General features: G+C 36.9%; 1 protein-coding gene across 1 annotated transcript in view; it reads right to left on the reverse strand.

Moving 5' to 3' along the window:
* Positions 1 to 14,215, reverse strand: part of Mon1 (vacuolar fusion protein MON1 homolog) — an 87,618-nt gene that overhangs the window by 40,144 nt on the left and 33,259 nt on the right. Inside the window, exons 4-5 of the mRNA XM_090385127.1 lie at positions 7,298 to 7,473; positions 14 to 134 (exon numbers count right to left, since the gene is read on the reverse strand). Of these exons, the coding sequence (XP_090241253.1) occupies positions 14 to 134; positions 7,298 to 7,473 (297 nt within the window). The remainder of the gene's footprint in view (positions 1 to 13; positions 135 to 7,297; positions 7,474 to 14,215) is intronic.

Consider the following 14,215-nt stretch of genomic DNA (forward strand, 5'->3'; position numbering starts at 1 on the left):
AGATTTCACTCACTTCAACAATTTCTCCTCTGCATTTCTGAAGGGGGAAGAACAGATCTTTATCCACAGTAAGGAGAAGAAGACAAATTGTATTCTGTTCATCAATATAAGAAATGTGTCCATGAAGGAATCCGCTATAAATAAAAGAAACAAATGAAAAATAAAATGGTACTTTTAAGCCAGAAAATTAAACAACACTTACACAATAACTCTTTTTTCTTAGCGATTTATACAGTTTCTTGACCAAAGAATTAAATCTACAGATCAGTTTTATTTTGATAATCCAGTTTATGTATCAAATCAACATGATGTAATCTTTAAAGTACTGAAGGATTATGAAAGGATGAATAGGTGCAGATACCATGACAGTTCATTCATCTCGGTATATATCCATTCTAACTGTTCTCCAATCTCATGTAGAAGAAAGAGGAAATCTCATCTCTTCTCCAAAAAAAAAATTGAACTGCCTTAATGATTTTCCACATACATGATTTATAAAGTGTTCTACCTAGGGAAATAGTTTGCAAAGAACTGCAGAGCTGTGTAAACATTTTCCATAAGCAATGATAAAAAATAGATCATGTTTGAGGTGCTATAATAAAAAGTAGAGTTATGTGATTGTTACATGGGCACTGCTATTTTACTGAAAATTTTACCCAGATTTAAAATTTCTAAACAGTTTTACAGTATCTCTATAAGCCCAAAAGTTATAAGAAGGTGAGTGTAAAGTGTGAGCTCAGAATAAAGGTTGGTTTAGAAGGCTTATGGGCCCCCACACAGCTTGTTTAGGGACCACCAAAATCATAAATGTCAAAAGAAATGTCAAGAAATTAAGAATTTAAATTATTATTCTATTCAACTTTTAGCACATTAACAAACAATAAAACAATATATCGATATATTCAAAAAAAGAATATTTTGTTCTTTATTAAAAAATCTACCCTAGCAGTTAGCAATGTGATTAAAACTGTTGTACTTCCACATCATGCAGAGAAAGTCTGGATGGCGGGGATTTTTTTTAATGCTTTTATTATTATTATTATTTATTATTTTTTTTTATATACCAAAACTTAGTCAGTCTCGGGTGAGGGTCAAATGGTTTTATTTTGGTTCAATAGTACAAACTGCAAAGTCAAAGAATTTTGAGCTGCTGAGAATGGATAAGTTTTTGAAATATTTTGCCATTTATTGACCTAATTATCATATTACAGCACATTCTACAAATAGCTTATTATCCTTGTCATGTTTGTTATTATTTTTTTAAAATTTAGCTACAGACTTTATAAGTTATGACTGAATATACATAGAACTTTGTATCGCCGATTTGGTGTGAATATCATATCTCGTAACTTGTAGTGCCTGGTATGTTTTTCTAGTGTTTTAAGTATGATAAATAAGTATCTGGAAAGTTAAAGTCATGTAGGTTGGTGTTAATATATAATTTTATTATCTATCATAATTAACTTATAACTTTGCAAGTGTAATTGTGTAGCATAATACATAAAGTGTAAACTCGATATCTTAATACATATTGATATCGTAATACTAACGTAAACTTCATAGTGTAATATGTATTATGGCTGCATAACTGGTGCACAGTGTTATTATGGCATTTAAGTATATTAGTTTAGTGTAGTATTCTCAATTCAACTGAATTTGAACAGAAATCATGCTTCAGACCAGAACAATGAAGCAAAGGGCTCAAGGTAGCAGGAGTGGTGGTGGTTATGGAATGTCTTCTGAATCATGGTCTCATGAAATGTACTGCTTGTTTGAAGTTTGCAGATCTGTCTGGAATGGGACATGATACAAAGGGTACTAGGAAAGTTTTGCAATACAGCTTTGTTTATTTAATTTTTTCAAAGTAATTTCCTCTACATTCAATACACCTCTCCATCCTCCGAAACCAATCTTTAAACCAGTTCTGCCAAGTTTCACTAGGGAGTAAAGCACACTCGTTGTCCCAAGCCCGTAGAAGGTCCTCATCACTGGAAAACCGCCTCCCTTTTAGCTTCATTTTCACATGCGGGAACAGTGCAAAGTCGCAGGGAGCAAGGTCTGGACTGTAGGGAGGGTGCTCGAGAAGTTTCAGTCCTGTCGTGGTCAAATATTCGGTGCAGGCTTTGGCGCGGTGAGCTGGAGCATTATCGTGATGGAGGTACCAGGTGTCCATTCTTGACTTTGGCCGCAGGTTCTTCATAGATCCAATGACTTTAGGCAGGCATTGTTCAGTATACCACTTAGCTGTGACTGTCTTCTGCGTGTCCAAAACAACACGTTCCACAATTCCACTCGATTTGAAAAATACAGCTATCATTTTCTTCTTTACAGATCGGGATTTTCTGACAATTACGGGTGTGTCGTCGTCATCAAAGACCCAAACTTTGTTTTGAGCCTTGGTCGGCAGATCGTAATAGTACAGCCAAGTCTCGTCACCTGTCACGATGTTGTTCACATACCGAGATTGTCCCTTATCAAACTTTTTTAACATCTCCTGGAACCAAGTCACACGTCGTGTCATCTGCTCTTCAGTCAGTTGATGCGGCACCCAGAGAGAACAAAGTTTCTTCACGTGCAAATGATCTTGCAGAATTGAACGAATTGCTGGTGCATTTAGGCCCAAAGTATCCTCTATCTGTTGGTAGGTCACTTGCCTGTTTTCGTCAAGCATTTTCCTCACAGCAGTAACGTTTTCCTCCGTAACTGACGTTCGTGGCCTTCCCGGCCTCTCAGAATCCTCCAGAGCGAAATTTCCCCTTTGGAATTCTCTATACCACCTGAATATCGTTGTACAATGTGGACAATCATCATCTAGTGCAAGAGTCATTTCTTCTAAGCACTGGTCTATGGTTAAACCACGCACGAAATTATACCGCAAAACTGTCCTTATCTCATTTCGTGACCACGATGCCATCGCAAGCACTTTACACTCTCACTACTAATGAATAACTGAGCCCATCGACTTGGCGCGGCGGCTACTATGCACGTATGAACATGTCTCAACATGCAGCAACAAGCAGCTTCCTGTGATTCATTGTTGCGTCATATTGCAAAACTTTCCTAGTACCCTTTGTATGGGGGGGATGTCTTTGTGTGTGTTCGATGTAAAGAGTGTAAGGATATTCATGTGTGTGTGTGCTTGATGAAGAGAGTGTGAGGACATCCACAGTATTCTTTAAGAATAAGGTGGATGCACTTGAAGGAATTAAATTGGGCCCATCAAAAACTCAGCAGCCCACTCAACACCAGAGCTGGTTCAACACTTGCACATTAGGCAACACAGTGGCACCACCAAGGCAGAATGCACTAGTTCCACAGGAGGTAGCTATTGTTAGTGACTCTATTATCAGGGAAATGAGAAATATGTTGTGCAAAAAGGATAGGTGGAATAAGAGCAGGGTATGTCTGCGATACCCTGGTCTTATTCCAAAAGTTGATGTTGTAGGGCAGATACCTTCCTTTAAGTGCACAAAAGGTAAAATTATTTTATATGTTGGCACTAATGACATGAAGAGTAGATCTGAGAACTTACTTAACAAGTACAGGGCAATATTGAGAAAAAGTCACGAATTAGGGTTGAATTTTAAAGTATTCACAATTCTGCCTAGACACAATAGGAGGGCGTACATGAAGAGCCTTTGTCAATAAATTTGGCCCTGGAGAGATTGTGTAAGGCTCATGGAGTAGAATTTTTCTCAGCATGGCTTGTGCTTATCAACTGGAGAGACTGTTTCTACAGAAATGGGATACACTTAAATATAAAATATTTACTAATGGTATCAAGGCAGTGTTAGGTGGGTCAGAAAACTGCTAGCTAGAGGGGATACGCAGACTAATAGATTAACAATAACCACAAGCTTTTATTCATAGCAGCAACTTGCCTTTAATGCCATACTACTCCAATTTGTACAGTAGACTTCCATGTGCAACAGTATCAAAAGCTTTCCTGAAATCCAAGTATATGATATCAAAATTATTTTTTGCATTCAGTTCCTTTGTGACAATGTCATAGTATCTAATCAAGTTAGTCAGGGGTTATGTTCTGAGTTAAGAAGCATATGATATCAAAGGCAGTGCATCCAGTTGATATGTGTGCCCAGTGCAATGTTGGGTCAGTCTGGTGTGACATAACCACTGGGAAAACAAAAATTAGAAGAGTGTATTATAAGCCTAATGACTGTGATGAGTACAAAAAACAACTATACAGAGAAATAGAGCAGGCCAGTAAATCATAATGTCTTATAACGAGAGATTTTAACTTTCCAGATATTGACAGAAACTTGTGGATTGGTCACTTACATACTGCAAAGTTTTTATGGATTTATTGGATGACTGTATTCTACAGATGTAGGATAGATGTGCAGAAATTTGCCTTTAGCCAGCAGGGTGTTGATTGCTGGAACAAGCTTCCATCTGTCGTTGTGGAAGTCAATAGCTTAAATAAATTCAAGGCAGAACTAGACAAACTTTTGGAGTGAATAGGTGGGTGAAATGGGAAGCTTTCTTTTTTTTTTTTTTTTTTTGGCTGATTCTGTATAAGCTTGCTTTTTTGCATCATATACCTCTACTAATGTTAATGCTAATGCAGCAGCACATTAGAGGGGCAAACAGAGAGAGAGAATCATATCCTTGAAGGAATTATTAGAAACGATTCCTCATGCATTAAGAATCTGCAGATTAAAGAACCACTGGGGAGCAATGACCACAGTGTACTGATGTGAAATTTACTTAAAGAAGTACTACCATAAAGGGTAAAGAGAAGGGTTTTTGCTTTTGTAAAGGAGACTACAGTGGTCTCAGACAGTTTTAAATTCTATACAGTGACTCCAACTAATGATGTTATCAACAACAAATTGTAAATGTAAGTATTCAGGGAAATAATTATAGAACCTATTAGGCTTTTCATACTAACTAAGAAACTGTTCAAGGCTTAGACGTAAATGGATGTCAGATGATCCAATGAAACATGTGGCAGAGAAGAAAAATCTAGGGGGGGGGGAAGAACTGCACAATTATCCCGTCTTTTTCATTATCCATTACCCTGAGTGTAGTACCGCACAGTTAGTACGTTACTGCTACTCATATGAATTTGTTGATGTTAAACTTCAGTTGCCACCTCTCAGCCCACGGCGCCTCCGTAGCCAGGTGGGAAGGAGCAGCAGTGCATAGCACACGCTTCTTGATTAGACTGGGGTTCGAGCCCGTCACCACCAAATACTGAGGATGCGGAAAGGTCAAGGAATGACCACCGCATATTCCCAGAGCAATATGGCCTTAGTTGCTAATGCTCCTAAAAACCAAATAACAAACAAACAAACAAACACAACCTCTCAGCCCATCTGCCCAGCTTTTCTAGATCCTGTTCAAAGTAGCATGCTGTCATTAACAACACCGCCAACCTTCATATGCCTGCAAACTTGGACATTAAGCCTGATATACCTTCATTAATATCATTGATAAATACAGAAAACAACAATGGGCCCAACACAACCCTGGGGGACTCCACTAATAACACTAGTCCATGAAGAGCAGTCTCCATTGATTACCACTCTCTGTCTTCTCACACTCCGCCATCCCTTTATTCATAGCAGCAACTTGTCTTTAATGCCATACTACTCCAATTTGTACAGTAGACTTCCATGTGCAACAGTATCGAAAGCTTTCCTGAAATCCAAATATATGATATTAAAATTATTTTTTTGCACTCAGTTCCTTTGTGACAACATCATAGTATCTAATCAAGTTAGTCAGACAAGACTTCCCCTTAAGAAACCTTAATATTACATGTTTGACAGTGACAGTATCACATGCCAAGACATATTTGAATGCTTTTATTAGCTGTATGGTATAGCTGGTTTCTAAGCATTATTAGTCATGCTTTACTACAGATGAGGAAGGGTTCTCTGGACTTCCGCAAGGGATTTATCCATAACTTGAGACATAAGCCTAAAAGATTGTTGTGGATCAACTGTTGGCATTCTAACAATCAGTGTTTTGAACTCTGTCTGCATTTTGAACATTTTGGTGTTTCGACCCTGTGAGGGTTTCAGTGTTTTTGTTGTCAGTGATTTGATTATTTCCTTTAAAAATAATGTCAATATTTTTAAATATTTGATCATTTACTGAAAAACTAAAATAAGAAAAACAAAGCTTGTTGATTACTTACCTATTAGTGAAATTTAGAAGTAGTAATCGCAAATGATGCAAGAAAGCAAGCTTATATAGCATCAGTACCCTCCAAGAATTTGTCTAGCTCACCCTTGAATTTATTCAATCCATCCACTTCACAACATAGATGGAGGCCTGTTCCAACAAATCAACCACCTGCTGGCTGAAGGCAGACTTCCATACATCCATCTGCAACCATCTTTCCTCAACTTGAATTTATGTCTCCTCATGTGTGTAGTCTCAGCAAGTCGAAGAATACCATTAACATCCAGCTTACTCAATCTATCCAAGGCTTCAATCAGGCACCTCAATCAGATCTCCTTGCAGGTGCCTTGGCTCAAGATGCTGCAATTTGCTGAACTGAAGCCTTTCTAGGTAAGAGCACTCTTTTGTTTCCTTCAACAATCTGGATGTCCTTCTCTGCAGCTGTTCCAGTAGATCTGCATCCTTCCTAAAGTGAGGCCTCCAGACCTGTATACAGTACTCAAGATGCAGCCTAACCATGGCCTTATACAAAGGGATAATCACCTCCTTATTCCTGATAGCAAAGTTTCTGTATTTAACTGATTTTTATCCAGTACCAGTTCCAATAATTTTGGTATCTTAAGTTGTGTAGAATGTAAATATTCTTACCAAATTCATTGTAATGTGAAAAGAAAAAAAAAAAAAAAAAAATTCTTATTTGCATTTCCCAGAAAATGGAGAAAATTCATACTGAATATTACAGAATCACATCCTCTACCTTTGACATTACTGTTGCTTGGGAGGAGGTTATCATAAGTCTTAATTATGAACTATCATGAAATTTCATTTCTTAATCACGGATGGGAAAAACTTTATTCATAAAAGATATTAGTAGTTCTCTCCATATGTAATACATTTTTTTTTTTTTTAATCTTATAAGTATATAAAAATTCCTTTTTTATATTCTTATGAAGGTGCACTCAAAAAAAAAAAAAAAAACCTATTCCCAAACAAATTTTAGTTTAAACAAGTTTCACTCTATCATCACATTTACAAAAGATCACATCACAAAATGCGATCACAAAATCATCACATTTACAAAAGATATGATTCAAAACAAATGCATGCAAGTAATATAAAGCTGACCTGAAATATTAAAAAATACCTGTTATCAAACTTTGGTAAGCAAATTGGAATCCATGTTTCTGCAGATTTAAATGATTCTGAGGCACTAACAAGATTCATAACTAAATGCAGATCGGCTGGATGAAGATAATATTTCTTCATCCTGACTAAAGTGACTAGCTGATTTTCAGCAAGTAGGATGGCGAACACTACATTCTGAAACATTAATGAACAAAAGATAGCCTTGATCATTATTCATAACAATAAATCACACTCGATCATAAAATGCAATCTATTTCTGTGAACTTTTAATTTTCCATTATCATCTATATGAAGTAGTATCACATTGCTCATGTAGTAAGCTTAGTGACTAGCAAAATATAAAATACTGTGTAAAATATAAATACAATGCAAACTGTTTGCAATTTTGAGCACCCAGCTGAAATTCAGGGCAGATTTATATATGAATATTTTCATTTGACACAAATGCATACTTAATTTTTTTATTATTATTTTTTTTTATCTCATAGCTATAACCAAAAAGAAAAGAACAGCAAGATAAAATATATATCACAAGTAATCAAGCAGAAGGGGTGAAGAAAGTTTGGTGAAAATGAGAGGGAGATTTTGCTTTGCATTAGGTCAACCAGTCTTTGAACTGATATTGTTCCTACCTGCCCTCTTGAATTAAAATGACAATCTATTCACTCTTTTACAACATTGTTTACCAAAGGATGGTAGACTGCAAACAGTGAACCCAACCTTCTATTATTCATTGTTTGCCCAGTAATTCATTTTATTAAATGTAAAAATGTCATCTTACCTTATTATTCATAATCCATTGCATGGCTACCACCAGATTGAAAAGTATGAACTTTCCAGTTGTTATTTTTTAGTAGATGGAAAAATAAATTTGACTAAACCTATTCCTATTCTTACTTTGTCTCCAAAATCAGGTGAGAATGGCTATCTCATTATTTAGTTATAAACAAAGATATTTACAAACACAAACTTTCTGCTTTACAATAAAAATAAGTCTCCCTTCTCCTGCAGTCAACTGCAGTAATACTAGATACAAACAGTATGGAGAATTTTCAGTTCTTCCAACATCGACGTTTTAATCTCAAACTGTGTATAACAGTTGGCTGAGAAGAAAGGAAAACCAAGGAAAACAAAGAAAACTTCTGGGAGACAAAATAATATAGTACATATTCTCTAAGTAATAACATAAAAAGAACAGAAAACACATTACTGAGATAGAACTTTTATAAATATGATGGCTGATCACTTAACTTATAAAGAAATAGTATTATTGCTCTCCTATACAATTTGCTATATATTGCTCTCTGACAAAATCATTCCAGAGTGCACTGAGGTGTATGTTTAGGAATATCTTAAGCCAGTTACACGTTTTAAATTTTCATCAGCTGTCTGGAACTGTCAGTTAAGTTGACAGTTGTCAATTGTGATGATTTTATATTTTTTGTTTGTTTCATAATGGATGATTTAGAAATTGAACAACACCATGTCATTGAGTGGATACCATAAAGGAAATGCCAGATATTTACAGTAATCAATGTCTTAAGAGATCCATGATTTTCACATATAAATGTATCAAGGGTGGATGAGAATCCATGGCTAATGACTTGTAGCCTCAGCAGCTGATGATTTCAACCACCGGAGGGCAACTGCATGGGCACCAAGAAATCACAGATGAAGACAGGGTAAATCACAATTTATTAACCAATGATGATCCTTAGGTGGATCAGTTCCCCTCTTGTTTCTGATCTTCTTTAATGATACTGATGAGGGTGAAATAAGTTGTGAAAGTTTATTGATAATTTGAAACTTGAGAAGGTGATTAATGAACAGAACCAGGAAATGCTGCTTCCAGATGACTCAAACCAATTACACATATAAGCTTTAATGTTAATAAAGGTATGTTAGGGCAGAAGTGGGGATTTCTTTTGTTAAGTTGGTTAATTCAGAAGGTAAATGGGGTTGCAAAGAGTACTGATTACGTAATGTGATAAAAATATTACCACCAACAAAATAAATACAGTGCAACAGCAATATAACATGGGTGTCAGGAGACAACTTTAATACCCGCGTTAATAAGTGAAGCATGCTATACCCGAAAAAATGTTTACCATTTTTTCCCAGTTTTTTTTTAACATAAATACACTTTACTTAGTAAATAAATACTTTATTTACTAATGTTTTATGGATATAGACTAAAAGACATAAAGCATTAAAGGTTATATCATTCCTTTTACATTCTACTAATACACAATGCAGTTATGAACTTAACAATTTACACATCCATTCTGAAACAGTCATGTAATTTAGTTTTTCGAAACTGATGACTGTTTTTTTCTGTACATAATTCTTAATAGTGGTCACATGCAATAAATGAAGATGTTCACCATCACTATGACATTCTTAGCCATGCAATCATCTCATTAATGTTTACAAGCACTTTGTTAATTTCTAGTGCTTTTGCCTTACATGAGCCATCCACATTATCTTCTGTGTCACTTCCTATGTCACTGGCCTTCTACACTGCTCAACAAAATCAACAGAACAAAATATTTTTCATGAATATTTTATTGTGAACAGTGTCGCTGAAGGCAAATATTTGATATAATAGGCATCCTGGCATGCAAATTACAAGTTTCCAATAGAAATCGATCTACCACCTTACAGAGCCAGATATTATGCAAATTATCCAAACCTATACAAACATGGTTGTGACCCATATTTCCCATTCCCATCATTTATTCCCATTTTTTGGCTTGCTCAGTGGGATAGCCATATCTCCAGTATGCAGGATGGCAAGTCATCATTGTTTAGATGATTCTTTGGGATGGTAGGCCTTTGAGTGACTTGAAGCCAGGCAGTGGCAGGCGAAGGTGGCACACTGGCTTAATGTGTCACGCAATGACATCTTGGTACTATGGAAGCAGTTTCAGGAGACAGAAACCATTACAAGACGAGCTGGCCAAGATCGCCTGAGGGCTACATCAACCAGAACAGCAAGATGGAACCGTACAATGTCCTACCATCAACTGTCTCTTGAAGGAGTTTAATTATGCACACACATTATTTCTACTACCAAGGAAGTTTTAATGCATCATTTTAAATTGCATCCCATATTGTGAATACCTTCACAATGAGTTTCCATGGTATTGCACTACCTCGAATAAGTAATGCTTCACCTATGGAGAAGACTATTGTTACTTATTTTTGGTGGATACCACCACCCAGATGTCACCGTTTCAAGGCTTTTTGGCCCCTCTTTGGTGGTAGGTGGATGGGTAGGTACCATGTTGTTGCAATAGCAACAACCCAGTTATGACCTACAACCTACCTACCTACCCACCGAAGAGGGGCCAAAAAGCCTTGAAATGGTGTCATCTGGGTGGCGGCATCTGCCAAGAATAAGTAACAATACTCTTCTCCATTAGGTGAAGCATTACTTATTCGAGGTAGTGAAATACCATGGCAACTTGCTGTGAAGGTATTCACAATATGAGATATAATTAAAACAATGCATCAAAACTACCTTGGTAGTAGAAATGATGTGTGTGTATTACCCATGCATAATTATACTCCATACTTTTAGGCATTTAGCCAAGAAATATATTTTAAACTGTCTCTTGAGATTGCTGCGGCCACAGGTGAAAACATTTCCAACCAGACTGCATCAAGAAGGCTCAATTCAAGTGGACTCTACGCAAGGAAGCCAGTAGTTTGTATCCCATTAACCCCAAACTACTGCTCACTGACTGAAACTGGTGCCATGAACATGTGACTTGGAACCCTAACAAATGGGTACAGTTCTGTTCTGTGATGAGTCCAGTTTTAGCCTACAAACAGATTCTAGACATTGTTTCATCTAGAGTAATTGAGGTTTGTTTGTATTGAGGTTTAGTGTCGCATGGACTACGCGGGTCATAATGCGCCAAGGAGAAATTGAGGAATGCAGTAACATCCGTCAACATCAGAGAAAAGGACACTTATGTGGAGGTGGTGTTCTCGTGTGGGATGGAATAATGATCACCAGCTGCGCCTCCTTCATGTTTTTGATTGGGGTATCATAACTGTGCAGAGGTATTGAGAAAAGATTCTCAAACCATATGTGTCACTTTTTAGGGGTGCAGTTGGCCCATATTTTCTTTTCATGCACCACAATGCCACTGCACATAGAGCTCAAGTGGTGGAGGAATATCTTGAAACTTGAGCAATGTCAACAACTGCCATGGCTAGCACGATCACCAGACTTAATTCTGATCAAACATGTGTGGGACTCCTTTGGGCATTGCATTTCATGCCAACAGCCAAGTCCTCGGTTACTTGGTGAGCTAAGGTCTGCACTAGTGGAAGAATGGGATTTGTTGCTACAGAATCTTATAGACACCCTTATGTTGGGCATGGTTCACCACTGTCAGGCCTGTTTAGCCATTCGAGGGTATCCTATGCTGTACTGATATCATGTGACCATATTTTCAAGAATCCTGTTTCATCATCATCATCATCAGCCATTTTCAATCCACTGCAGGATGAAGGCCTCTCCAACAACTTTCCAGTTCCTTCTGTTTTGAGCACCGGCCATCCATTTACTACCCAAAAACTCATGAATTTCATCTATCCATCTCCGCCTTTGTCTTCCAGGTTTTCTTCTAGCTCCTCTTGGGTACCATTCTGTTATTTTCTTAGTCCATCTGTCATCATGTCTTCGAGCTATGTGTCCTGCCCAAGACCATTTTAGTTCTTTAGTTTTGATAAGAATGTCCTTTACTTGAGTTTGCTGCCTAATCCATGTGTTTCTCTTCTTATCTAACAGTCTGATTCCCAATATAATTCGTTCCATTCTTCGCTGTGTAGTTCTCTGCTTCTCTTCCATTCTTTTGGTGAGTGCCCAAGTTTCACTTGAATAAGTCATGGTGGGGAGTATACATTGATTCATTATTTTACGTTTCAGACAAACTGGGATATTGCTCTTCAGTATGTGACTATATTTCCTGAATGCTATCCATCCAAAATTTATTCTTCTCTTGACTTCCAGCCATTTATCATTATTACAGCTAATAACTTGTCCCAGATAAGTATATGACTCCACCTTTTCAATTACTTCAATTACCTTCAATCATTATTTCCGTGGGATACTTGTTCATCATTACTTTTGTTTTAGCCATATTCATCTTTAGTCCAAAATCCTTACTAACTGTGCATAACTGATTAAGATTTTCCTCTAATTCTTTGGGATCGTGGCTTATGACCACAATGTCATCTGCAAATCGTAAATGGTTTAGGTACTCTCCGTTTACATTGACTCCTTTCTGCGACCAGTCTAATCTTCTGAAAGCTTCCTCAAGGGCAGCAGTAAACAGCTTCGGAAATATTGTGTCTCCTTGTCGAACTCCTTTCTCGATTTTAAATTTGCTACTGTCTTTGTCTAGTCTAATAAAGGAGGTAGCACTCTCATATATTTTGTTCAAAATCATAATATATGGGGTATCTATGCCTTGTCTTTCCAGTGGCCGAAACATTGCCTTATGCTGTATAGAGTCAAATGCCTTTTCATAATCCACAAATGCCAGGCATAATGGTGTTTTATATTCATTTGCTTTCTCCATTAGCTGTGATATTACGTGAAGGTGATCCATAGTTGAGAATCCTGTCCTAAAGCCAGCTTGCTCTTTCGGTTGATTCTCATCAACCTGTTAGTAATCTGTTAGTAATGACCCTTGGGAACAACTTGTAGATGTGGGATAACAAGCTAATTGGTCTATAATTTCCAATTTCTGATTTATCTCCTTTCTTATGCAGCAAAACTATGATTGCATTATTCCACTGCTTAGGCGTCACACATTTTCTAATGCACTTTGTGAAGAGCCTTGCCAGTTTTTGTGTTATGTCTCTTCCTCCCAATTTTAACAACTCTACAGTAACTTCATCTTCCCCCGGGGCTTTCCGATTCTTTATTTTCTTCAATGCGTGTTCTACCTCATCAGGAAGAACATCGGGTATGTTGTATGTGTTGCTACTTTGCAATCCATCTTCCCCACTGCTGGCATCATTCCCTCGCTCCTTGTATAATTCTCTATAGTAGTCTTCTGCTATTTGAATTATGCCTTCTCTGCTGTTTATAAGTACACCATCGCTATTCTTCAGTTCCAGTATCATTTGTCTTTCTGTATTACTGCTCATGGCTGCTGATTTAAATCCTTTGTTTTCCCTTAATGCTTGTTCTACTTTTCTTGTGTTAAATCTTCTTATGTCCTCTCTGAGTCTCTTTCTAATGGCTTTGCATAACTCAGTTTGCATAATCCTGTTTAGAGTTCTGTAATGTGATCATTTTAGTAATTCTTATACAACCCCTATAAATGTTTTCCTTATATCTATTTTTTTCCATTAATTTTCAAATGGAAAACACTGGAAACTTTGACTTTTATTGATGTACAATGGTTTAGCTAGTGATTTCCAGTCTTGTTTGTGCACAGTAATTCTCTCCTTGTTAGTTTTCATGCCTGGTTTGTTGTGGGGTTTTAATATCTAGTGACTTCTTGAGGAGAAGTTTATAGTATAGCAGTGTTTCGTCACATTCGTACAACTGTTAATCTGTGAATTCACCATCTTGAATTATATTATGCAGAAATTCAGGAAACATTTCTGCTGTTGTAATGTAATCAAATGCAGATTCTCCCAAGACTAACCTGGGATATCCCATGATGAACCTTCATCTCCAAAGCCACCCTTCAGAAGCTTTAAACGTGTCATGATCTCCACAAGTAGCTTATGAAATTTAAGTCAAAAGTTTCTTGCTGTCTTCTCATTGTCAACTGTCTTCCCACTGATCACCTCAATTCAAGCAGTTATGTCATTTGCTCCAAAACTGTCACCAAGTATGTTACACGCAACCTTTGCTTCTTGCTCTGGAAATGCTGCTAATTCA

The sequence above is a fragment of the Mastigoproctus giganteus genome, chromosome 11 (assembly GCF_048544385.1).
Source record: "Mastigoproctus giganteus isolate SK-2022 chromosome 11, ASM4854438v1, whole genome shotgun sequence".
Lineage (NCBI taxonomy): Eukaryota > Metazoa > Arthropoda > Arachnida > Uropygi > Thelyphonidae > Mastigoproctus > Mastigoproctus giganteus.